Below are 27,621 nucleotides of genomic sequence, written 5' to 3' on the forward strand. Positions count from 1 at the left end.
AAGAAAGGCCCAAGACCTAAGAACCTGAGAATAGGGACTCTGCTATGGAAAAGGTGAAGAAAGAAGTCCTACAACAGTAGCTGTACAGTAGGCAAAGAACAAACAGATGAGAGGAGGAAGAAGAAAAGCTCCAGAAAACAGTGAAATCTGACAGATTAATACAAATAATAATGGGAAATTATTTTGCCAAGTTATTAGAAGATACATGGGATGAATCTGTTAGGTGTACAGAAAAATAAGAGAATGAAAAGGAGACATTATTATATCCAGTAAAAAAAAAAAAAAGCTGTCAGTAATCCAGGCAAACTACTTTTCACACACTCTTGAAATGTAAATTTACATTTTATTGTCAATTTTAGATAAGAATTTAAGCAAAAATGGGAAGAATTTGAGAATAAGATTTAAGTTTTCATCCCATGATAGGAACTCAGTAGGTATCTAAAATTGACAAAGACACAGTTGGACAAGGTTTATTTACAGATATAATGGTATAGACACATATGAGAAAAAAGCTGAACGTTGAAGTGGTTGTTTCTAAGGCATAAAAGAGGAACAGTGCCACAGATGACACATGGCCCATAATACAGTGCAGAGAGAGGTCAGACAGTAAATATTTAAGGCTTTGCGGGCCATAGGGTGTCGGCCACAACCACTGAGCTCTGCTATTTTAAAACAAAACTAGCCACAGTTAGTATGTAAATAAATGAGCACAACTGCACACTCATAAAAGTTTAGGACACTAAAATAAAAATTTCAGGGGCGCCTGGGTGGCTCAGCAGGTTAAAGCCTCTGCCTTCAGCTCAGGTCATGATCCCAGGGTTCTGGGATCAGGCTCTCTGCTCAGCAGGGAGCCTGTTTCCCTTCCTCTCTCTCTGCCTACTTGTGATCTGTCAAATAAATAAATAAAACCTTAAAAAAAATTCATGTAATTTTCATGAGGCACAAAATATTCTCTTGATTCGCCCCCTCTCCCCATTTAAGAATGTAAAAGCCATCCTTGGCTCCTAGGCTATACAAAATCAGGCAGTGGGCTGAATTTGGCTGGTGAGCTGTAGTTTGCCAACTCCTGATGTGGTCTACATAACAAAGCATATTCCATCTAGACAGAGAATTTGTTAATATACCCTGTTATAGTCCAGCATGTATTTAATGAACATTACAGATATAAAAAACTTACCTGGTGGCATAAGCTTCATAAGTACTCTTGCTCCATCTCTAAGAGGAGGCATATTTAGGCTGCTGCCTAAGTCTGCAACTTGCCAAAGGAAAGAGATGTATCTGGGATGCAATGACATTATCTAGAATACAAAATATACAACATACTTAACTATAAATTACATGCCCCCCTCCCCCGCCAAAACAGCTAAATAAGTAATTTCTACACTTCTGCTTCTGTCATTGCTACTCTCTCTAAAAATGGCCTCCCTTACCCATCATCCCACCTATAGAAAGCCTTCATGATACAGACCGAATATATTACCCAAGCTATCTCCAGTAATTTCTGTGAGGCAGCTCTTTTATTATTTTGTTTAATTATTTCTCTCATACATATAAGTTATACTCCATATATGCCAAAAGATATCATGCCTGCTAACAGTTAAATTCCTAATCCAACTGTTGTAAGAAGCCCATTCTTCTGACACTGGAGTGGCTGGTTATTATCATAACCATTAAAATTCTTTTGGGGAGGGGTGGAAGGAGAGGGTGATTGAGGGGAGGAATCACTGTTTCCTTAGGTACAAGATATGTTAAGGACAACTTGAAAAAGACTGCACATCCTATAGAAACAGTTGTGAAGAAAGGATTCACTTCTGTGGTATGAATCAAGATACAGTGCTATTTTTCTAAGTTTATATAGTGAAGAGTTTTTTTTTCTTTTAAGATTTTATTATTATTTATTTATTTGACAGAGAGAGAGAGAGAGAGAGATCATAAGGAGGCAGAGAGGCAGGCAGAGAGAGGAGGAAGCAGGCTCACTGCCGAGCAGAGAGCCCAATGCGGGACTCGATCCCAGGACCCTGAGACCATGACCAGAGCCGAAGGCAGAGGCTTAACCCACTGAGCCACCCAGGTGCCCCTATAGTGAAGAGTTTTAATTCAGCTGCATAACAGATTCATTTTATATAAACCTAACCTACTGTATCTAGAGGGAAATTCTTTAAATTTTTTAAATGTTTTAAATTTCAACCAAAATACGATCACCTTTCAGATCTATTCTGAAGGTGATGGTTAACTATATAGTTATATGATATTTTGCCATATTAAATGTAAACTTCTCAAGGAAAAACAATAAAAAAACCTATTTTATATATAGCCAGCCCTTCAACAACATGAGTTTGAACTTCACAGATTCACTTACCACATTTTTCCCACAAATACAAGACAGTACTATAAATGTATTTTCTCTTCCTTATGATTTTAACATTTTCTTTTCTGTAGCTTTATTATAAAAATACAGTATATTATATGTACTATATAATACAGTAAAAATATGAGTATACATATAACATACAAAATATGTGTTCATCAACTGGTTGTGATATTAGTAAGGCTTCTGGTCAACACTAAGCTGTAAGTAGTTAAGTTTTGGGGGAGTTAAAATATATACATGAATTTTCTACTTCATCCGGGGGCTGGGTGGGAGGAATGAGGGGCAGGTGGTCAATATGAGGCCAAACTCGATTTCTTTATTCTTTATTCTCAAACTGTATCTCTTTAGTCTCTTAATGCCTTGCATATAGTAGCTCAAACCATCTACTTACCACCCCAGGTAAACAGCTTTCCACTTCTGGATTGGGACCATCACTGTAATGATTACCATGGTTTCCAGGAGACCCAGTTGAGGAATCAGAAGAACTATCAGGGCTTGAAGGCATATTGGAACTTATCTGTGTAAGTTTGGCTGTAATTAGCTGAAAATAATATATTAAGTTAGTATCAAAGACAAGAAAAAAATATTTAAAACAGAAGTTAGTAACATACCAAAAAACAAACTAGAGGCAATACTTCCAGAAATACCATTTGTAGGTGCTGCCTAACAACCAAATAGTTGTTTTCACAAAACTTCTACTATATTTTAAGTACCATAATGCCAGTCTTACTGTTACAATCCAAATACCTAATAAAGAGCCTCACAAATAACAAATGCTCAATTAACATTTACCGAATAAAATAATCTCAGGTTTGACTTTTATTCCTCAAAAAAAAACCCCCAAAAAACAAAAAAAAAAACAAACAAAAAACAAAAAACCAACATTTTATTCATTTATTTGACAGAGATAGAGAGCATAAGCAGGTCAGCAGCAGGGAGAGGGAGAGGGAGGAGAAGCAGACTTTCCAGCAGGCTTTCCATTAAGCAGGGAGTTGATAGAGGGCTTGAACTCAGGACCCTGAAATCGTGACCTGAGCCAAAGGCAGACAGCTTAGCACACTGAGCAACCCAGGTGCCAGCAGGTTTGACCTTGAAAAGTTTAATAATTACAGATACTTACTGATTTATCTTTCAAGTTTAATTGTCCAATCAATTTTCTGTCATCTGCAGGATCTATCAGTTCACCGCCCACAAAGAGCTCAATTTTTGTATGAGCTACATTGGCTTTAATACGATTGAGAATATATCGTCTTACTGAACCGATCGTATCATTTGTATGAGACCATACGTCCAAGTCATCAACTTGTCTGCCCTGGTTTGGAAATCGAACTATAAAAGAGAGGTGTTTACCACGGAAAGCTCTGGGGGAAAAAGAAAGAAAAAGGAAAAAACATTTTAGTCAGCAGAATTTCTTATCTTCTATGAACTTAATATTGAGTATTATTTAACAAGAGAAAAGTGAGCTAAGGATACTTGTCATTTTTAGGATCTTGAAAATACAACAATCATTTTCCACTGTTATTCTTGTACCTATGCATGAAGAAAATGAGACTTATTTTAGATCACGACCTGAGCCAAAGACAGTCGCTTAACCGAATGAGCCACCCAGGTGTCCCACTATGACTATTTTTAAATGTGAAAAATAAACTAGCTTGAGAATATTAACAAAAATCCAAATATGTAAATTTTTTCTGAAAAATTAATATCAAAGTTCACATCCAAATAATATTTATATTGATAGTATATATATATATTTTAAAAATTATTTATTTGAGATGAGAGTGAGCAAGCAAGCGAGCGAGAGCAAGAGTGAGGGGGTGGGGAGAGGGCCAAAAGGAGAAGCAGATTCCCAGTTAAGCAGGGAGCTCAAAATGGGGCTTTATCTCAGGACCCAGAGATCATGACCTGAGCCATAGGCAAATGTTTAAGTGACTGAGCCACCCAGGAGCCCCCGATAACATCTTCTCACAGGTAAGATACAACAAAAATATATTCAAGAAGCAACTTTATATAATTTCATGGTTAGCAATGAGAACTCTTTTAAAATACTGATTGCATTCATTCTACAAACACATCTAAATTATACTCTTTGAATTACTCAATGGTGAGACCTTAAAAGAAATGTTAGTAGACAATTTTGAAGTATTTCCTGCTCTATCAGCTACCTGTCAAAAGCAGTCTTTAAGAGTTTTTCCAATTATTCTCCAATCTTACTATGCAATTAACTGTATAAATGAATGGCATCAAAATACTTCAACTCCATATTACCCTTAGCAACACTTAACAGGTACTGAAGTCATGGCAAGAGCAACAACAAAAAATACAAAGAGGAAACTAGACTTAATGCCCTATCAAAACAACAACAAACAAAAACTAGATCCTGGAAAAAAAGGTCTAGGAAAATACCAAATAGTTAATTAGAAGAACAGTTATTCACAAACCTTGACATAGGTAGAATTGTTCTTTCCTCGTGATAATCACTGTCACATTCATTTATGTACTCCCTTAACACAGTTAATACACGAACCATTCGAACAGCCTCCTGCCTTGCACAATTAATACTGTCTTTGTCACCATCCAAAACACATAGTGTATCATAAGAGGCTTTCAAACGATCAAAGCAAGACTGAATGAAGTCTTCATGGATTACCACCTACAAATAATGGGCCAAATAAAGACAGTCAAAAGATGCTTTAAAATGTAAAAACAACAGGGGGCGCCTGGGTGGCTCAGTGGGTTGGGCCGCTGCCTTCGGTTCAGGTCATGATCTCAGGGTCCTGGGATCGAGTCCCGCATCGGGCTCTCTGCTCGGCAGAGATCCTGCTTCCCTCTCTCTCTCTCTCTCTGCCTGCCTCTCTGCCTACTTGTGATCTCTCTCTGTCAAATACATAAATAAAATCTTTAAAAAAAAAAAATGTAAAAACAACAAATACATATAAAAACATTAATTCAATTAAAGATGGCAACAACTAATTATTTAAAGACAGCCAAGTTATTTAACTGAAGTCTATACTGATAATAAAACATACTATGTTTTGTCAAAGGAAGCTAGAGTTATGTATGTTAAGTAGTACGAACTAGATATTTAAAAAATGGACTTTGGAGTAGGTGGCAGAACCAAGAGAAGAAATTCACGCCACTGTTATACTCAAAATAATCACCTCACGTAATTATCAAGACAAGATTAATTTAGATAGCATTTTGTATAATGGGGAGACTAAATATTTTCGACAGATATATATATATATATATATATATATATATTTTTTTAATATTTATTTGACAGGCAGAGATCACAAGTAGGCAGAGAGGCAGGCAGAGAGAGAGAGAGAGATGCAGGCTCCCTGTTGAGCAGAGAGCCCGATATGATACAGGGCTAGATTCCAGGACCCTGGGATCATGACCTGAGCCAAAGGCAGAGGCTTTAACCCACTGAGCCACCCAGGGGCCCCAACAGATATATTTTTAAAAGTCACAACCCTAAACTCAAAATCTAACCTGAAATCAAGAGTCAGATGCTCAACTGACTGAGCCACCCAGGCATTCCTCTTTTAGGTGTATTTTTAATAGGAGTTGAAACAGAACAATTTAGTTAATTCAGAACTGAAGAAAAAATTCTTATCAGTGAAGAGTTCTTTAATTAGAATTCTAATTTGTGAAAGTTTTAGTGAATGTCAATCCTCACCTGATTGACCTGTAGCCTCGGACCAAGGTTTGTATATATTTCTTTAAGAAGATCTATAGCTCTGCTGGCAATATCGTCATTACTTTGAATCACAACCTAGGTTCAAAAGATTCAAATATAAACAACTTTCATGAAATATTTTAGCTGGACACTTCAACTCAAACCACACCCTTGGTTATTTTCAATGCATTACTCGGTTATAATTTGAGGCTATATTTGATATTCAAGTAAATCAAGTAAAATTAAGTAAAAAAAAAAAACCCACAGACCATAGAAAGTAGTAAAATATAAAACTCAAGTCTTTGAATAAAGCAATTTAAGAATGGAAGGCACATACTACTAAGAACAAAAATGCTTTGACCAGTATTAACCCTGCAAATCCACACCTTGGAACCAAGTTGTAAGACACTGAAGGAGGAATTCAAATTACTTAAAAAGAAACAAAATATGCATGAAATACAGTTTAGGACAAAGAGCTACACTACACTCCCCTCCAGTTCTATAGATCTTTATCACTCATTTAATTATACTGGTGGTCTTCAAACTATGTGCAGAACTCTAGGGGGTTGAGGAAATGTTTTAAGGCTGAACCCTCTGTAGGCCTGGGAAGAGGGAAGGCTGTGAAGCATAGGGGGAATGAGCAGAAAAAACAAAAACCCAAAGAAAAAAAACAACAGGCTCTCTCTCCTCCAACTACTTTTACATTTTAGAGTACTTAATGAAAAAGTCTGAATAACTGAATGACACAGTAAACGGTCCATGGTCGGCAGAAAAATATATTAAAAAAATATGAACTGCTGTGAACAGGTCAGATTTTTGAAGACAGAAACAATATACTGATACTATATTGCCACAACATGGACAGGCCCGGAGGGCACTATGCTAAGTGAAATAAATTTAGGGAAAGACAAATACTATACAATTTCATTTATTTGTATGTGGTATCTAAAAAACAAATTAAAAAACTGATCTCATAGGTACAGAGAACAGACTGGTGGTTACCAGAGGCAGGGATGGACAAAATGGGTGAGGGTGATTAAAAGGCACAAGCTTCCATTTATAAAATAAGTACTGAGGATGTAAAGTACACCATGGTGACTATAGTTAATACTACATGCTTGGAAGCTGCCATCGGATAATCTTCAAAGTTTTCATCACAAGAAAAAAGAAATTTTTAATGGCATGTGGTGATGGATGGGGTGATCATTTCACAACAGATACAAATAACAATCATTATGTTGTACACCTGAAACTAATATAATGTGTCAATTTTATCTCAATTAAAAAACATATATATTGAAACTAAAAAGGTGAAAAAATAAACAGATGGTATTTCGCTCCCTCAGGTGTTTAAAAACATCCCAAGTTGAAACACTGCCAATGAAATATACATTTGTAGTTCATTCTAAATAGTCTTCTCCTCTGTTCTGTTTTAGCATTGCATGTGTAACATTAACACCGAAGGAGAATGGATCTACACTAAATGAATAAAGAGAAGAACAGTAACTTCCATGGAGAGGCATGATAAATGTGTACAGTGTATTTCTAAACACACCCAGAAGGACATATTCTAAGCCAAGACAAAAGGATCATCAGTGACAGAGGGGAAAGGGAAGGGAGAGAAGAAAAACCCAATGACGAATGACCCAATAAGATGAACTATCACTACCTTCTGGGACAAGCATCAGAGCAGCATACACACGTAATTTAGATGCAAAATTGTCACCCTTTCGCTATTTGAAAAATTTCATCGGAAAGAATGTTTATCAAGTTCCTACTTTTCACTTACCCTCCAAAGATAGTCTAATCCTATTAACTCCAAATCATCCATCATATATGCTCTCCTTTTGGCTACTAGTTTTCCTTCTCGACAATTCACAGCTTTGAAGAATCGCTCAAAACATTTCATTCCATTCTCAGTTAATAGGGATGGATCAAGCTGAAGCACATTACTTTCAAAGAAGTCTTTATTTATATCAGGATCCAAGTCTGGTTCATCCCCCATCAACTTGGAATACCACTTAAAGCAGGCTTCACGATCACAAAGGTAAACTGCATTCTCTGCTAAGCATTTCCATATTTGTTTTGCCTGAGGAGCACATAGCCACAGTTGGCCATCCTTCAATAAAAATCTTGGAAAAACATAAAAAATGAGCAATTAGATCTACCTAATTTTTATGGTGAAAGGTAGTCTATCAATATATGTAATAAAAATCCATCTGTCACAATTGTATTTTAACTACAGTTAAAAAGATGTCAGTGCTTATTAATATCTTACCAAATTAATTTCTATGCTGTAGTAAAAATTAAAAATAGTAGTAATAATAAGAAAAATCAACTAGGTACTAATTCATTCATTTAACAAGTATATATTGGATGCCTACAATGTGACAGGAACTGGGCCTAAAATGAATAAAAGATTTGTTTACTGAACTTAAACAGTTTGGTCTTTGAAACCAGCCACTGCAAAACTAATGTGTAATGGGTTGAGTTTTACCATTCTGCTTCTACTGCATCATTGGAAAATGAGGTAGTTTCCAAGTGACTTTCACACATAAACATTTCATTTACTAATTTAAGTCAAAATTCCTTAAGTTTAATGCTTTCTGATGGTCAAATATGCATCACTCAGTACCTGGACACATTAAACAGAATAACTGCTGTATGACTTAAACTTTTTCTGTTCATATTTAGCAGGATGCTTATCAATTATTCAGTGATGCTTTTTTTAGTTTGTGAATATTGGTTATTAAGACAATGAGGGTGAATTTCATTACAGCTATCTCTTCTGTTAACTCTGTATTTCTTTTAGCATTCTTCCACCTACCTATCTGCGAATGACAGGAAAAGAGAACACCTCTCTTTATTCGGAATTAGCACAGAATTTCTAGCTAACATAATGATGGCTCCACGCCCAGTTATGGAGTAAGGTGCATGTATTTCATGTCAGTGGGTTCCCTGATTACTTCCAAGCATTTTGGGATCTCAATCCTAGGGTTTTTGATATTTTAATAGAACTGTGGAGTTATGAGAGGCTTTCTAGCACCTAGTCCCATCTAACCCTGCTACCTCTCATTTACAGATACAATATGAAATGTCCTCTGTGGTGACATACATTTGTTTTTCAAAGTCTGTTGTTGTTTTAAACTTTCTTCAAGCAAAAATTCCATTTGGAAGTCCAATGTATAAAATACAAGTGGGGCTGTCCCAGTTGTTGGGAGGAGGAGGAAAGAAAGAAGAAATGAGAAATCAAATCTCCACTCCTTGTTCAGAAATCTCAGAGGAAGTTCCTTAGAAGCCTTAAGGCTCCGAAACAGATTTGCAAAAATCACTGTCTACTATAAAAAGCATAGACCTTGAGTCAGATAGATCTAGTTGAGTGGTACAACTGGTGTCCATATTGGCTGCGAAATTTCAAAGAAGCTGGTTTAAGCCATGCTGATCTCCACTTTCTCTTAAGAGTTTGTTTATTTATTTGACAGAGATCACAAGTAGGCAGAGAGGCAGGCAGAGAGTGAGAGGGAAGCAGGCTCCCTGCTGAGCAGAGAGCCCTGATGCAGGGCTCAATCCCAGGACCCTGAGATCATTACCTGAGCCGAAGGCAGAGGCTTTAACGCCGAGCCACCCAGGCGCTCCCTCCACTTACTTTTTAATCAAATGGGGAGAATACCTGCCTTCTGCATGGCTATGAGGATTAAATAGAAACCATTTAATACAGGACAAGTAAAGCAGTAAGTCAGGTGTTTTCCCCTTGAGTGTGTTGCTACAGGTCATGTAAACAGGTGTAACAGACCATGGAGTAAAATAGCTCCTGCGACTCCAAACTTAAAGATAGTAGGAATCATAACCATTTTTCTGTTCTATGTAACCTAAGGGATACAACACATACCAATCAATAACAGTGGCTCACTATGGCAGTGATTTTTTTATCTAGACAGGCAAGTCCTTCTATTTGGGTGGTTGAAAATTGAAACACACATAAAAAAATAATTTCATTTTCAACAAATGCCAAATTTCTTACAATCTGGTGGTGAGAGTTTTTCCTAAAGTTAAAATCATGTAACTATTTACATAATGTTTTCCAGTAGATAAACACATAGTTTAGTAATAAGTCCATAATTAACAGAGCTCAGGAGAAAAAAATCTCCCAATATGTCAAAATAATAAATGCAATAGATTTCCCAAAGCACTGACAATCTGAGCATTTCCCCTAGCACACTTACGAACTGAATAAGCATTTCTGCAGTATGTGGTTTCTAAATTTACATGAAACCGCTCATCAAAAATTCTTAACAATTTCAAATCTGTAAGTGTATAAGCATTAAAGGCTAATTATCATTGAGGAAATTCAAATTTAGCCTTGGACTACATTTAGCTATGGCTCAAGGGGATAAATCTCTTTGCCTCATCACCAGTAGAACAATGTTATTGACACATTCGGACCACCTTTGTCAGCCACTGCAAGGATAAACAAGGCAGCAGTGGACAAAAACCACTCTTTAAGTGTAGAGCCAGCAGCCCCTTGTCTCCATTTCCTTATTAACTAGGATACCATTAAGGTGAGTATAGCTCTCCTGCTGGTTGTATCAAAATATGGCAATTTATTCTTCAAAAATACACTTATTTTAGCGAAAACAAGTAAGAAAGAAGTCTATCCAAAATCTTAGAATGTGCGCTCTTCAAATACCGCAAAGAAGAAAAAACTAAGCCAATAATTTAAAAGTATTTAATCATAAACAGGGAAATGTCCTTTGAATTTTAGGTAATCATTTCCATGTGGGAATATAAAAGGCGGCAGGCAAAAAGGTCACCTAACATGACTTAACTATACAGCACATTAACTAAGCACTCTTTATCTGTCATAAAGAGAACAACACTGATGATTTAAAACAAACCTAAGGAAGTTAAGCCGTTCTTGGACTTCTTGAACATGACTGTATCTACTTCCCAGCCTCACAGTTTGGGGGTCATAGTCTTCATGATCTGCAAATTAAGAAAAATCATGCATTATACACATGTATATCTGCAACAATGCTGACTTTAACCAAAGGAAATTAAGTCAGTCAAAAAGTCATTAATTCTTTATTATTTACTAATTATTTATCACTAAGTTTACTTAGTTTACTAATTAAAGTTTACCAATTATTTGCTAATTTTTAATTTTATTAAGTTTACTAATTATTTATTCTCTACCTATCTCTTATTTTCTCTACGAAAACAGATTTTTCTTCTACTTAAACCAAAAGAAAGCGATCTGTTAAATGTGCCGCCAAGAACAATTCTTCAGGGACACCCGGATGGCTCAGTCGGTTCAGTGTCTGCCTTCTGCTTACAGTGATCCCAGGGTCATGAGCCCGCAATGGGCTCCTTGCTCAATGGGAAGTCTGCTTCTCCCTCTGCCTGCCACTACCCTTGCTTGTTCTCTCTCCCTCCCCTTCTGTGTCAAATAAATAAAATCTTAAAAAAAACCCACAAAACTCAATTAGTAAGAAAACTGAGATGAGAGTAAATTCAAGTGTCTGTGGCTAAGGCTAACAAACTGGTTCCTGACATTATAGAATGCAAGTTGTTTAGAGTCTATTTTGTAACCCATTATGGGAAAAAAGTTCACATTTGAAAAAGCATCTATATTGAGACAGGATTCAAATACCCTAAAATTCACACATTTAAAATGTACAATTCAATGGTTTTTAGTATAGGCTAGGCCATGTAAACATTTTTGTCAAATTTTTTTGGTCATCCTTAGGTGTGAAATAGGATCTCAATGTAGTTTTGATTTCCATTAACTTAATAACTAATGATATTGAGCATCTTTCTTGTGTGCCTTAGCCATTTGTTATCTCAGGAGAAATGTTTATACAGATCCCCTGTCCATTTCCCAACTGGGCTGTCTTTTGAGTTGAAAGAGTTCTTCTATATTCTGGATTGAAGTCCTTTGTAACAGATATGATTTACAGTTATTTTGTCCTGTTCTTTTGTCATTTTACTTTCTTGGTTGTACCATTTGCAAGTAGTTAAGTCCAAGATATTACTTTTTCACCTTCTTAGAATGTTATTTTCCCCTCAACCAAAACCACAAAAATTTATTTATTTTTTTCCTAACAGTTTCATACTTTTAGGTCTATGATGTGTTTTAAGCTTTGTGGATGGTAAGAGGCAGGGGATCAAACTATTCTTTTAGATGTACATACATCAATTTTTTAGCAACACTTACCAAAAAGACTTCTTTCCACTGAACACTCCTGACACCCTTTTAAGAAATCAAGCATAAATTTAAGGGCGCTCGGGTGGCTCAGTGGGTTAAGCCTCTACCTTAGGCTCAGGTCATGATCTCAGGGTCCTGGGGCCCCACACTGGGCTCTCTACTCAGCAGGGAGCCTGTTTCCCCCTCCCACTCTGCCTGCTTTTGATTTCTCTGTCAAATAAATAAATAAAACCTTAAAAGAAATTTAGGGGTGCCTGGGTGGCTCAGTCGTTAAGCATCTGCCTTCAGCTCAGGTAATGATCCCAAGCATCCTGGGATGGAGTGCCATATCGGGCTCCCTTGCTTCTCCCTCTTCAGCTTCCCTGTGCTTGTTGTATTCCCTCTCTTGCTCTCTGTCATAAATAAAATCTTCAAAAAAAAGAAAAAAGTCAAGCATAAATTTAATTATTTCTAGATTATCAATTATAGTTCACTGATGCATACATCTATTCTTATGTCAGTACCACACTGTCTTGATTATGGCTATTCTGCATTAAGTTTTGAAATCAGGAAGCATTACAGGCCAGCCAATTTTGGTTTTTACCATCAAGACTGTTTTGGCTATTAGGGTCCTACGGTCCCTTGCATTTCCCAAATTTTTAGGATCAGCTTGTCAATTTCTGTAAAGAGAGAGAAGTTTGGATTTTTATAGGGATTGTGTTGAATCTGTAGATCAACTTGCAGAGTACTGTGACCTTAACAATATTAAGTGTTCCATTCAGTGGATATGGAATATCTTTCCCTTTATTTAGATCTTTAACTTTATTCAACAATATTGTCCTGTAGTTTAAAATGTGCAAGTTTTGGCGATGCCTGGGTGGCTTAGTCAGTGGGGCCTGAGACTCTTGATCTCAGGGTTTTGTGTTTGAGGTCCGCACTGGGTGTAGAGAGTACTCAAAAAAATAAGATCTTTAAAAAAGCAAAAAGAAGTGTATGTTTGATACTCCTTTTGTTCAATTCATTCCTAAGTATTTCATTCTTTATAAAGCTACTGTAAATAAAATTATAAAATTGTTAAGGTTGCACACTGCTGAGCATACAGAAATATAACTGACATTGTAATCTTAATTCCTGCAAACTAGTTCAACTCATTTATTAGGTTTAATAGATTTTAGGGACTTCTATATACAGATGTTGTTTTCTGTGCTAATAGTTTTGCTTCTTTTCCAGAGAGGATTTATTTTTCTTGCCAAGTTGCTCAGGCTAGCACCTACAACGGAAGATTAAATTAGAAGTGACTAGGATGGACATCCTTGTCTTATACCTGTTCCAAAGGGGAAAGCAGCCACTTTCACCATTAAGTATGAGGTTATTAGCTGTCAGATCTTTGAGATGCCCTTTATCAGGTTGATAAAATTACATTCTATTCCTAGTTTGTTGAATGATTTTAAAATGAAAGGTGTTAGATTTTGTCAAATACCTTTCACCTACTGAGAAGATCACAGTTTTGTTCCTTTACTGGATTAATATGGTGCATCACAATGGACTTTTAGGTGCCAAATCAACTCTGTGTTCCAGAGATACATTCCAATTAGTAACAATACATAATCCTTTTTTCTAAGGTTTTAAGTAATCTCCACGCCCAATGTGGGGGGTTGAACTCACAACCCCAAGATCAAGAGTTGCATGCTCTTTTAACTGAGCCAGCCAGGTACCGCGTAATACTTTTTATGTTGCCCAATTTGATATTTTTGATGATTCTGAATCTATACTCATAAGGGATATTGGTCTACAGTTTTCTTCTGATGTCGTATTATTTTGCTATCAGGGCAGTTAACAACTTCATAGAAGGAGTGTTCCTTAATTTTTTTGAAAGAATTTCTGAAAGACTGGTGATAATTCTTTAAAGTTCAGCAAAATTCACTAATGAAACCACTTGGTCCTGGAACTTCTTTGTGGTAAGTCTCTTGGTTACTAATTCAATCTTTTTACTTGATATAAGTCTATACAACTTTTTAATTGCTTCTTCAATTTCCGTAATTTGGTATTCTCATACTTTTTCATAAGATCAGTAGTGATGCCCTCTTACTTCTGATTTTCATAATTGAGTCATTTTCTTAGCCTAGCTAAAGGTTTGTCAATTTTGCCGATCTTTAAAAAAAACAAAAAACAAAACAAAAAAAAAACTTTTAGTTTCATTGATATTCTTTTTCCTCCCTTAACTTACTTGATTACACTTCCAACATTCATTATTTCCTTCCTCCCTACTTTGCATTTAGTCTGCTCTTTTCTAGTTTCTGAAGGTTACTGATCTGCTAACTTTCTTCTTTACAATAAACATTTGGAGGTATAAATTTCCCTCTGAGCACTGACTTAGCAACTCTCCGTAAGTTTTGGTATTTTGTTTTCACTCATCTCAGTTTATTCTCATTACACAGTTGTCATTTCTTTGACCCATTGGTTAGCCAGGAGCATATACCTAACATATACTTGTGAAGTCCCCAAATTTCCCTTTTGATTTATAATTTAATTCAATTATGGATAAAACCCCTACCTTATAGGATTTCAGTATTTTAGGTTAATGAGGTCTGCTGATGGCCTAGAATATGGTCTGTCCTGCAGAATATTCTATTTACACTTAAGAATGTACACTCTGCTGTTGCTGGTTGGAGTATTCCACAGAAACCTGTTAGGTAGGTATGCACTATGGGTTTATAGTGTTCAAAACTTCTATAGGGATGAGATATTTCAAGTTTGGGTCCAGGACCCCAAAACAAATCAAGTATTGCAATAAAGTGAGTCAAATGAAGTCTTTGGCTTTATAGTGCACATGAAACTTAGATTTACATTGTATCATATTCTACTAAACAGGAAATAGCATTATGTCTTAAAAAACAATGTAATACCTTAATTTAAAAATACTTTATTGCTAAAGAATGCTAATCAGGGCACCTGGGTGGCAGTTAAGCTCTGCCTTCAGCTCAGGCCATGATCCTAAGGCCCTTGGATTGAATCCCTTATCAGGCTCCCTGCTCAGTGGGGAGTCTGCTTCTTCCTCTATCCCCCTCCCCCAAGCTTGTGATCTCTTTCTCTCTCTCAAATAAATAAGATCTTTCAAAAAAAAAATGCCGATCATCTGCGTTTGTCAAGTCATAATCACCAATCATACATCACCTTAACAAGTACAACGGAAGAATTTGAAATACTGTGCGAATTACCAAGATGTGACAGGGATGTGAAGTGAGCAAATGTTACTGGAAAAATAGCACTGATAGAATTGTTTGATGCAGACTTGTCACAAACTTTCCAATTTGTAAAATATGCAATTATCTTCAGAGAGCAATAAAACAAGGTATGCCTGTAGTTCTTTTATTGCTCCCCTGGAGTTTTGAATTACTATCTCATGTCACTTAATGTCAGCCTAATTATGTTCTTCAGTATGTCTTGCATGGCAAATCTGCTTGCAATAAATTCTCAGTATTTATCTGGGAAGGTCTTTATTTTGCCTTCATTTTTAAAAAATAGTTTTGCTGAATATAAGATTCTTAGCTGTTAGGTCCCTCCACTGCCCCAGCACTTTGCGTACATTATCTTAATGCCCTCTGAAGTTCTAAGACACAACTGTTAATTTTACTCATGTTTCCTTGTGAAGTCTTTTTTTTTTTTTCTACATCCTTAAAAATTTCTTACAACTATGATGTGCCTGCATCTAGGTCTCTCTAACTTTAACTTACTTGGAGTTCTTTAAGCTTCTTGTATAGGTTAATGTCTCTCAATGAAATCTAGAAGTCTTCAGTGATTATGTCTTTTTCTGCTCCCTTCTCTCCCCCACATATCCTTCCAGTACTCCTATTACATTAAGTTGGTAATCTTAATGGTGTCCTATATTTCCCTAAGATTCTCTCAGTTTTCCTTCATCCTTTCTTCACTGTTCTTCAGGTTACATAATTTCTACTGATCAATCTTCACAGACTGATTCTTCCACCAGCTCAAATCTACTGTTCAGCCCCTGTGGCAAATTTTTCATTTTAGGTACTGCATTTTTCAACTTGAGAATTTCCTTTTGGTTTTCTTTTTTAGAAAAAACTCTATCTTGTTATTGCCATTAGCAACTAAAACTGTCATGATACTACCCTTTAGTTCTTCAGACAAAATTTCCAACAGGTCCTTGAGTGTATTTGTAGTAACTGCTTTCAAGTTTTTGTCTACGAAGTCTACAATCTGGGCCCTTTCAGAGGTAGTTTCTGTGGTCTGTGTATGTATGGGTGAGACTTTTTTATATTTTTTTGGTTGAAATCTCGGTATTTAAATGTATTGTAGCAACCTGAATACTGCTACCACCCACTCACTCCCTGGGTTGGTGGTGTTAGGTTGTTTAGGGACTAGGCTGAACTAAGTCAAGTCTATTTCACCCCAGTGTTTTTCTTCCTTGTTTTTACCTTTCAGCCTTGCTACCTGTAGATTGTTACTGGTTCAACATTAGCCCCTTACTGGTCAAAGGCTGTTAATTAAGTCCCCTTGACTAGTTAGATTACCTGTTACCACTGGGTATGAGTGTGGCTTGGAGGCTACCATCACAGTTTAAGTAGTTTTTGTCCCACATTCAGTCAAGAAGTAGTAGTACCAGAGATATTTTTTTCTTCCTCATTGCTCACAAGGGTAGTCTTAGCTATGAAACATAGTCTTTTTGACTACAAGGGATATATTTTATTCCTTTTACTTTTAAATGGGATAAAATTTTACTTTTAAGCCTGGCTTCTTAATAGTTGCCCTTGGGTCATGTTGCTTGTAATTCATCCAGTGTTTGGTCAGAAGCTAAATTTAAGTCCTTGAGCCCGTGAAGCTTACAACCTTTGTTGATGGATTGGTGTGTGGACTGAAGAATGTTTTCAACTTGTCCATGTCTTGCTCTGATTGCTTCTGAGTGGGAGCAATCTAATGCATGTACAGAACATTTGTGACCCCTAGGGTTGACTATGTTCCCAGGAGGGCTCACCTTGGCTCTCTTTATCTAGATATCTGTTTAACTTTTGCTTGCTCTGCTGTTTCGTGGGTTAATATGAGTACAGAGAAACTACAAGCTTCCTCTTATTGCTCTTCACCAAAATTTCCACTGCTTTTAATAATACTCTTAGGAATAGTATGCTCTGGTCCAAATAAGGTCAATCCCTTCAAGCCTAACTGCTGGGCTCTTTGTCCTTACAGCCTGTCTCTCCCTCTGGGCAGAACTTCTATGCCACTGCACAGGACCCGGTAACAACATAGCAATCAGCTTCTCCCAGCGTGATACCTCTGCCTCTGAGTGGTACTAGTGTGTGGGAAACAGTACTAGCCCTTGATTTTCTCAGTTTGTCCCTCTAGGCACAGAATTTCCATCTTATGACATAGCTAGCTGCAAAGGAAGTAATTGGAGCTTCAGTATTCTCAGCCTACCACGCCTGAAGTAAAGCTTCAGCCCTATGAGCAGACACTTCAGGATAACAGAGTCTCTGTTTTACCATGACTGCCTTAGAAGAGAACTTCTGCAAAACTTAACTGGGCAAGATAAGAAATGCCATATAGTGTAACCACAGCCCTAGACTGGCAGCTGAGGGAAGGGAGTAAAAGTTGTGGCTCCACTGCTACAAACTCCTGCTGCTCTTTTCAAGAGATTTTCTTGAATAATTGTTTCCCTATTTTCTGTATCCTGTAGAATAATTCCCAGGTACTTTCAATGATTATTTAAAATTTCAGTGAAATGGTTTTGTTAAGGAAAAGGTCCACTGAGGGGCACCTGGGTGGCCCAGTCGGACAAGTGTCCAACTCGAATTCGGTTCAGGTCATGATCTTAGGGTTCTGAGATTGAGCCGCATGTTGGGCTGCACACCCAGAGGACAGTCTGCTTGAGATTCTTGCTCTCTCTCCCACCACCCCCTTGGACCCTCTCTCTAAAACAAACAATCTTAAAAAAAAAAAAAAAAGTCTTAAAAAAAACAAATAAGGTCAACTGAGCATCTTACTCCCACCATTCAAAAAATTAAACCCCTCATCCCATTTTTTTTTTTTTTTAAATCATCACATGTTCTACATGTATTAGTTGGTACACTTCCCTTTCTTTCAGCATGGACTTAGGGGTTTGTATTTTATTCAATGGGTTGTTATTTTTATTTATTTTGACCTAATTTTGGCCAGTGAGAGCCAACTCCTATTTAGTTTTGACAGGTCAAGGTTCCTCCCTTTTTTTTTTTTTTTTTTAAAAGATCTGAGAGAATAAGCACACCTTTGGCGGGGCAGGGGTGGGGGTGGCAAAGATAGAGAATGGCAAGCAGACTCCCTGCTGAGTGCAGAGCCTGACTTGGGGCTTTATCTCATGACCCTTGAGATGATCTGAGTCAAAATCAGGAGTCTGATACTCATATGACTAAGCCATCCAGGCACCCCTTAACAAAATTCCTTAAGCCCTTTCTAACTTTCTAAAATAAGATATTGGAGTACCATCTTAAGTACTTTCCTTGCACCAAGCCTTAGAAAATAACCAGTACTGTAGAGAACTGTAAGCTATTTATAAAATGAATACTCAATTTTTTTTTAAATCACAAAGAGCCCACACAGATTTAACTGTTTTTCATGACTGATATGTAGGAATGAGCCAAAGCTGAGAAAGTCTAGACCAGGATTTGACCCTAAGGCAGACCGCACTGTTGGTTAATGATACTCAGGAAGAAATCTTTCATGTGAAAAAATGTTCCTAAAAATGTCCAGTATTGGATCTAAGAGATTGGAAAGAGGTCACTGGAAGTGGTAGTCCTTAGAAAACAGAATGCAAACATATGATATATAATGAAAATGAGTCCTACAACTCTATTCAGAAACCAGGAAAAATGGTAAATAAAACTATCAATAAGCGTTCAAGTCAATAATACAATGACTACCCTACCAATAAGGCAAATGTGAGTGAAAATTAAAAGTGGTCTTCTACTTTGTTGTATGCACGAAGAAACTTTTAAAGGATCCCTGTATGCACTTGTATCTGAAAGCACTACTAGTATGAACACATGAATAAATATTAGAGAATTTTAATAAATTCATTACTTTATCTAAGTAATATTAAAAGAGGAGGTAAAATCAGCTGACCACACTACTGTAAAAATGTTGTATTCCAAAACTAAAGATGCTGGTGGAGATGAAATATGGGCAGGACAAATATGTAATACTGATAGAATAGTTATCAGAAATTAAGAGTATCGGAAAATTATGGAAGCTTTTGATGTCATCCTGCAAATGTCTCATACCTAATGAGATCTATGAACTACTTCTATTATACAGAGACAAAAGCTGTAATTTACTTTAGAATTTCAAGTTCAGAAACTGGTGGCTGATGTTACCACAGAAGTGACGCAATACTCCGGAAAGTTCATTATAACAGAAGGATTTTAATAGTTTTAAAAAGTACTCAAGCCCCTCTCTCCATATTTAAGGATCTGAGGACTAACCGTTTGGTATTAATCTGAAGAGTATTGTATTAAAGGAGGAAAAATTAGCAAAGTTGGGAGAAACAGAAGGTGTGTCAACAAATTCAAGGAACTGTCAGTAACAAAAATCCAAGAGCTTACTACTATGTGCCAGGCATTGTCCCAGCATACTTTAACTTGACCTAATATGTGTGTAGTCATTTTCAAATCTAGACAATCTCACTTGTATGAAGAGTCGTACCTCTCACTTTTTGGAGCTACAGAAAATTTAAGGAGGGAAAACTAGGGCTGCCTGGGTGGCTCAGATGTTAAGGAGGGAAACCTGAAGACTTCTTTTGACAATAAAATTGAGAGGAGGGAATGACTCATGTAGAATCGGACTAAAACAAAGCTTCTGACCCTAGTGAGGCTAAATTGCACATGCACCATCGACTCCTGACTACCCCAACAGCACAGTACTCAACTTCTGGCAATGAAAAGAATTGAAACATCACATACAAATGAAGTAAATAAAAATCAGCAATGCAGCACATATGATTTATATGGCCCCATTTTGGGGGGGAAGGCCTGCAATGGCATTTGTAAGGACTTTGTACCAGCAAGAGATGAGACCGTAACAAAGAATCTGCATTATGTTAAACTGAGCCCAGATGCTGGAACGTCTTGGGTGTATTACACAGAAACCTCCTATACTTCTCTTAAATTTTAGTTGCATTTGGTACAGAACATAAATTACATGATTATGTTCCTGTATTGCTCCAATTGTCTTGTCATGCTGCTCAGAAGGAACTCAGGCCTGAAACAGTACAAGACCACTGCCTGGTACTTATCAGCCACCTGATGCTTAGACTGCTTACCTAGCTCTACATTCTGGAGGACTCAGCTGGTCCAGAGGTGGTAAATGGAAGAACCAAGGAGTCAATACAATTAGGAGGCATATCTGAAGAGCTGCTTAATTTTTCCATTATGTTTATGTAAATTTTAGATGGGAATATATATATAGATATATCTATATATATATAAATAGATATTTATCCCTGTGTTAAACAAATCCTATGATTTATAAGTATCTTGGGATTTTATTCGAGAATGCCAAGGGTCTAATCTGCTCTTCAAATAATGAGTGTTAGAAATACTATTTTAAATATATAACTATTGGCTCCTCCAGATTCTTACCTACTATAAAATGTTAAAATTAGTAGTATATGTTCAGGAACCATTATGTTCAATTCTATTTCTAGCAGTGGTAGTAGAAAGTTTTCTCTCTATGGCTATGGCAACAAAGCTGGGCCTACAAAATGGAATCTGCACTGAAAACCCATCCTTACCCTAGGCACAGATAAACTCAACTGCCAGAGGGCAAAAATGAGTATTGAAACAGAGCTCTACATATGGTAGGAATGTCTCCCATCCAAGTACTAACCAGGCCCGACCCTGCTTAGCTTCCGAGATCAGACGAGATCGGGCGCGTTCAGGGTGGTATGGCCGTAGACTACATATGGTAGGAATGTAAAAACTGGCTGCTGAAACCTCAGGAAACTCTACCCTAACATGTTTAAACAAATTCACACTTTGAAAACCAACATAAACATATGGATTCTTGTAGTTTCATATCATTGTTCTTGTGAATTTTCTAATTCACAAAGTCTGAAAGACTTACGAAATAAGGATTTAGGATTATAAAGGGACTATAACATAAACAAGAACAGACTTAGACAACGCAAGTTTTCATGAAAAAATGAAGGTGATGGTAGTAAGGAAACAAAGGTTGAGAATAAATCAAGTACATTCCAAAGAAGGTAACAAGCAATGACACAGTATAGGCAGGCAGAACTCCCGGAGAAGAAAAATAAATCAATTTAACTAGGAGAGTGGGGAAGGCAAGCACTAAAGAAAGAGCTGTGAAATGCTGGCTCGGAATTTACGGTGGGTAAAAATTCAGAGTAAAAATGGAACAGAAACTCACAAAGGAACACAGTTAATAAAACCCATTATCGTCCATCTTTCAAATACTTGTGGTGTCCATTTGTGAGGTAACTGATGAAAAAAATGCTGGGAAGTTGGCTGTTATTTCCCTTATTTCATGTGAGCCTATAATACATACCTCTAGCATACAGCCTCATGCTTTCCATATAAGTTGCAAGGTTTTCTGCTACCAAAGTAACTAGGGCATGATTGTGCTGAAGTTGATTGATTAAGTCATGGCGGTAAAATACATGGGGACTTCGCTGAGTTTGACTGAAACGAGAAGAACTTAACAATATAATTAGGCAATTAAACTCCGTTGCATTCAAAAGAGCCTATACAATCTAAATTCTTAGCTACTACTTAAAAATGTTTAAATGGTTTTCCTCATGATAGAATTATACTCTTGGCTGTTACTTTAATAACAATATCAAGTAATTTAAAAGAAAATAATGCCTCAAAAATCAGACATTTACTCCATTATTCTTATTTACATGGAAACTATACATTAATATTCCCCAATCTCAACATGGGCATCTACTTCAATGACTAATCTCTACTCCTATACCACAGAAATAGTAAAGCACTTGTGTATGTTAACATGATTATGTCCAGAATTATAAAACAGGAACTTAACTCTCTTACGGGACTAGCATCACAAACATTATGTCATAATAGTAAAGAATTTGATCAAAGAAAATGCTTTCTGTAAAATTTTATTTATTAGCCTTTCAAGGTACATTCTGGGACACTTGGTTTGTACATGTATTTGCCAACAGGTATCACCAGAAAGACATCTAGTTCCTTTCCAACCTGTTCTGCTACCTTCACTGAAAGCAATTAACCTCTCAGAGCCATTACTATTCTAGTGGAGATGAAGCCACTGTACCGTGAAAGAGTATGTAAACTACTCTTTCTACAACAGACAAATTAATTCATTTGAGAAAGGCAAAAAGGCATTATGTACAGTGGCCCAAAAATAAAAATATGTCTCTCAAATAAATGTTACTATTAGTAAGATACGTGTCTGGATTTTCTCCACTGTTTATCCCTACAGCTTTTCTAATTTTGTATTTTTTCAAGCCTTTGGAAAAAACTGAGACAAAGTTCAACCACTGAAACCAAAATATATATGGCCTTTTCTGTCTTAGGCATAATCACAATAATCTAGAGCTGCAAAGGATCTTTGTCAATCATCTAATTTTACACATAAGAAAAACATGTTTCTTTCAATTAGTAAATCTTTACAAGATACGACTATTTAGACACAACGGTCATACCCAGGAATCCTGACCGCACTATAAATACTCTTGGTACTACACCTAGCACTCTCTCACTCTCTCTGAACATTATTTTTAACTTTCCACGTTAACTATTCCAACTCTTAGAAAATACCAGGGTAAATTATTCTACTAACCAGAATTTGGCATATAAGATGATTATATTTAAAGACCAATATTTATAAAATATATACATATATACATACATACATACCACTAACAGAAATTTAACTAAAATCAATCAAATATTTTAAACCATATCTCATCATCTTTCATGAGTAATACAGAATATTGCTGATTCTGGTATTTATCACTTAATTGTGGCTTACTTTCTCATCAATAAAATCAAGGATGTGGATATGTCTTTTGTTCTAAATTAACCTTTCTCTTAGCCTATCAACTTCCCACTTTCTTTTGAAAAATCTGCTTTTACCAAGTTACAGTGCTATTTTTTTCCAATAAAATGTAAAAACAGAAATATTCAAACTTCCCATTAAAAGCCTTACCTCAAATTTTGAGGGGCTTCACCGAACAAACTACAAATTTCTCTAATTTGTTTCAGCGCAGGAATTACCCATTTGTCATTTGTACGAAGTTCTTCTATAAAGCGATCTATCCACTGGATCTTCTGTGTGTCACGGTCCTTAAACAAAAAAAATTTTAGATAGGTCATACACAGGAAAACTCCATCTCCAATGATAAAATACGGCTTCTTATAAGATTATCACAAGCATGTAATAATGGCAGAAAAGAGCTTAGCAGTCTTAAAAAGCAGTGAATACATTTTTATTTCACATTTACTACCAAAACGACAAAAAGTAAAACAGCACTATCCAATGTTTCAAAGAATTTTATCATATAATAAAATTCAGCAGTAACACAAAACCCCAACTGTTATTCTACATGGGACTGTTTTAGCATAGTGAGGGATACCAAAAATTTCTATTTAACCAAGAAAATAATGGTATGGCAACTAAGCTAAAGAGTTTCACCGAAAATAAAACTAAGGGCATATGGACATACACACAAAAAGATGGACACATAAAAGTATTACAAACTCAAAATTATTTCAAATATGATCACTCCTCATACCTTATTTACTCCTTCCCCTAAATCAACAATAATCAGAAATGCAGGTTTCTGCACCTAAGAAGTTTAAGTTTGGATTACTTTTTGTGTGTATGTCTCTGTTTAATGAAATAATTTAAACTGAAGGTTCTTATTAGTATTTGATATACTAAATATTTAATGAATTGTCACAAGCAAATGTAGTTAAAAAAAAAATCTGAATGGGATCTGAATCACATACACCTACTTGAGCTTATTAGCTCTCACCTAAATTTCAGTTCATCAGTGTAGCAAACAGTTTAAACAAGTGGAAAATTATTTAATCAACAATTTTCATTTTACCATAAGTTAATAGTTAACATGATACAAGTTAGAATGCAGGGAAGCTATTGTGTGATTTGCTCACAGGCAAGGCTCAAAATGTTTTACCATTTAGAAAATTCTATTAATTTTTCTTAATTTCCCTGTGAGCAAAGAAAACTCAAATCTCTTACCTCTTAAGCCCCTCATCAGCTTTAGTATCTTATGATCAATTTGAAACTGGTAATTTTAGCACCACGCATTTGACAATATTACTATATAACCTGGTTTTATTTTTTTTAATACTGTTTTTCTCCGAAGGAGACTAAAATGCTTTTCAGATGATACACAAAATTTTGACATAGAGACCTAACATGAGGAAGGCAGACTTACACGAAGGAAGTGAGTCAATTCTTGAAGATCATTTCAAAACTAACATCAAAAGATGTAGAACTATTCTAGATTTAAGCCATCCTGAGAATGAAGGTTCACCTTACCTGTGAGCAACTATAATCTAGTATTTTTATGTGGGCACTGAGAGCCAGGTCCATGATGTCTACAGGTACATCATCACTGTGGGCCAGATTCCACAGTAGGTTCAACACTTTGTGCGCCATCACACCATCTTTATCATCTTCTGCAAGGCGACGTATCAGCTCAAGTAGCTTTTCACGCTGCTTTTTACTTGCATTTGTCCAACTGGCCTGGAAAAAAAAATTAAAAGGACATGAAAACAACAAATTTACCCACCAGTGATTAAATCAGGCATCATGGAATTAACTATATTCATGGGAAAAACACATTCTAGTGATAACTGAGAGATAAGATAGGGCAGAATTAAACATTAGGACCAAAGGAAAAAAAAAAAAAAAGAAAGAAAGAAAGAAAAAAACCCACCCTCTGTATTTTATAGTTAAATACTTAACATCAGGGTTTTTCAACCTTGGTACTAACATTTTAGGCTGGAGAAATTTTTGTTGTTGGGGCTGTCCCATGCACAGTAGGATGTTTAGCGGCATCCCTAGCCCCTACCCAGTAGAAGCTAGTAGCAACTCTTCCTCCCAGCTGTGACAACAAAAACTATGTCCATTTCCTGCCAAATTATCTCTGATAGTGGGGGTGAGAGGTACGGAATTGACTCGCTGAAAACCACTGCCTGAGATTCAGTCTGTTATTCGTGACTTTAAAATTATACTAAGGGGTGCCTAGGTGGCTCAGTCAGTTAAGCATCTGATTTCTACTCAGGTCATGATCCCAGGGTCATGGCATTCAGCTCCAATGTCCCTCTGCCCCTACCCCACCCTGCTCTTGTGATCTCTCTCAAATCAATAAAATCTTAAAAAAAAAAAAAAAGAAAGAAAAAGAAAAATTGTATTAAAAGATGGCAATGAGGGCGCCTGGGTGGCTCAGTGGGTTAGGCCGCTGCCTTTGGCTCAGGTCATGATCTCAGGGTCCTGGGATCGAGTTCCGCATCGGGCTCTCTGCTCAGCGGGGAGCCTGCTTCCCTCTCTCTCTCTCTCTGCCTTGCCTCTCCATCTACTTGTGATCTCTCTCTGTCAAATAAATAAATAAAAAATCTTTAAAAAAAAAAAAAAAAAGATGGCAATGACAACCTGATATATACAAAGATTTTCATAATAAATTTTAAAAGCTGATGATCTCTCATCAGCTGTGCACACTGTGCACTAATCATATGAAAACAAGATAGTCTAACAAAGTCTGTTCTTAACCAATAAAAACAATTTCTAATATGCAGAAATATGGTGCTATTACATTTCAATTTAAAAGATACAACACTCGGGCGCCTGGGTGGCTCAGTGGGTTAAGCCGCTACCTTCGGCTCAGGTCATGATCTCAGAGTCCTGGGATCGAGCCCCGCATCAGGCTCTCTGCTCAGCAGGGAGCCTGCTTCCTCCTCTCTCTCTGCCTGCCTCTCTGCCTGCTTGTGATCTCTCTCTGTCAAATAAATAAATAAAATCTTAAAAAAAAATAAAATAAAATAAAATAAAAGATACAACACTCATTTAAAATCTCCACAATGGGGGAAAAAAAAAACTCTGAAAATAGTATTTTTACAAATGCCCAGTTTACACAATGCGCCTGGGGTGCGGTGTGTCTGATGGTGGCATGCCACGGGTAAAGGCCAGGGATGTTTTGCTAAACAATATGAGAAATGTAGGTATAAAGCTGCTAATGAGTGTTTATTAGAAAACAGAGTGAAATCAACCTAACAGCAAACAAAAGAAGGATGACTATGTTAATTACAGGAGATTCTTTCAATGGGATTATTACACATTTGCAATTTGATAAATAAGGGCTCTCTTGGAAGACAACTTTAGCACATATTTATAATTCCTCATAGACCCCTCAAAATTACGAAAAATATAAAAACGTCTAAGGATACATGAAAAAAAAACTGAAATATTAGATATTACAATTAAGAAGATCTTAAGTGGGGCGCCTGGGTGGCTCAGTGGGTTAAAGCCTCTGCCTTTGGCTCAGGTCATGATCCCAGGGTCCTGAGATCAAGCCCCACATCGGGCGCTCTGCTCAGTGGGGAGCCTGCTTCCTCCTCTCTCTCTCTGCCTGCCTCTCTGCCTACTTGTGATCTTTGTCAAGTAAATAAATAAAATCTTAAAAAAAAAAAAAAAGATCTTAAGAGAGGTAACTGAAAAGTAACTAGGCATTACATGCTTCCTGAATTAAGAGCACATGACCACCTACGATGTATTCTAGCAAAAGGGGGAAAAAACCTCCACAAGCCTGTATTTTATACTACTGATATAAAACAACACAACAATCCTTAATTACAGCTTCTTCAACAAACAGATTGCAGGGAGAATGAAAAAGAAAAAGGGGGAAACTGTAGATTCAAAGAGAGTTAAATGACGGATACAACCAATTACACAAAGTATGGATCCTGATTCAAACAAATGTCAAAAATAATGATCTGAGAAAACTGAAGTTTAACACTATTTGACCGTACTACAGAACTATTAAGTTTTTTTAGGTATGATAATAATACAATTTTTTTCTTCATGTACTCATCTCTGAGGGATATATACTAAAATAATTACACACAAAATCAACTAAGGAAAAAATCAGTTAAGAACACCTATTCATCCAAAGCCACCATATGGAGAATGAAAAAGACCAACGACAGACTGGGAGAAATTCTTTGCAACACTTGAACTGATAAGGACTACCACTGAGAATGCCAAGAACTCCTACAAACCACTAAGAAAAAAAACAAGCCAATAGGGAAAAATTAGGAACAAAACTTCAATAGGATTTTCACAAAAAAATAAAGAAAAGCA

General features: G+C 36.5%; 1 protein-coding gene across 4 annotated transcripts in view; it reads right to left on the minus strand.

Moving 5' to 3' along the window:
- Nucleotides 1-27,621, minus strand: part of USP9X (ubiquitin specific peptidase 9 X-linked) — a 166,666-nt gene that overhangs the window by 50,726 nt on the left and 88,319 nt on the right. For 3 of the 4 annotated variants that reach the window (XM_047715204.1, XM_047715203.1, XM_047715205.1), the window contains 10 exons: nt 24,802-25,008; nt 23,443-23,579; nt 21,796-21,944; nt 10,952-11,039; nt 7,846-8,188; nt 6,057-6,152; nt 4,813-5,024; nt 3,492-3,732; nt 2,763-2,912; nt 1,178-1,298 (listed from right to left, as the gene is read on the minus strand). In XM_047715204.1, coding sequence (XP_047571160.1) covers nt 1,178-1,298; nt 2,763-2,912; nt 3,492-3,732; nt 4,813-5,024; nt 6,057-6,152; nt 7,846-8,188; nt 10,952-11,039; nt 21,796-21,944; nt 23,443-23,579; nt 24,802-25,008 — 1,744 coding nt within the window. The remainder of the gene's footprint in view (nt 1-1,177; nt 1,299-2,762; nt 2,913-3,491; nt 3,733-4,812; nt 5,025-6,056; nt 6,153-7,845; nt 8,189-10,951; nt 11,040-21,795; nt 21,945-23,442; nt 23,580-24,801; nt 25,009-27,621) is intronic. The other variant, XM_047715206.1, reaches the window with a different exon arrangement.

The sequence above is a fragment of the Lutra lutra genome, chromosome X (genome assembly GCF_902655055.1).
Source record: "Lutra lutra chromosome X, mLutLut1.2, whole genome shotgun sequence".
NCBI classification, from domain to species: domain Eukaryota; kingdom Metazoa; phylum Chordata; class Mammalia; order Carnivora; family Mustelidae; genus Lutra; species Lutra lutra.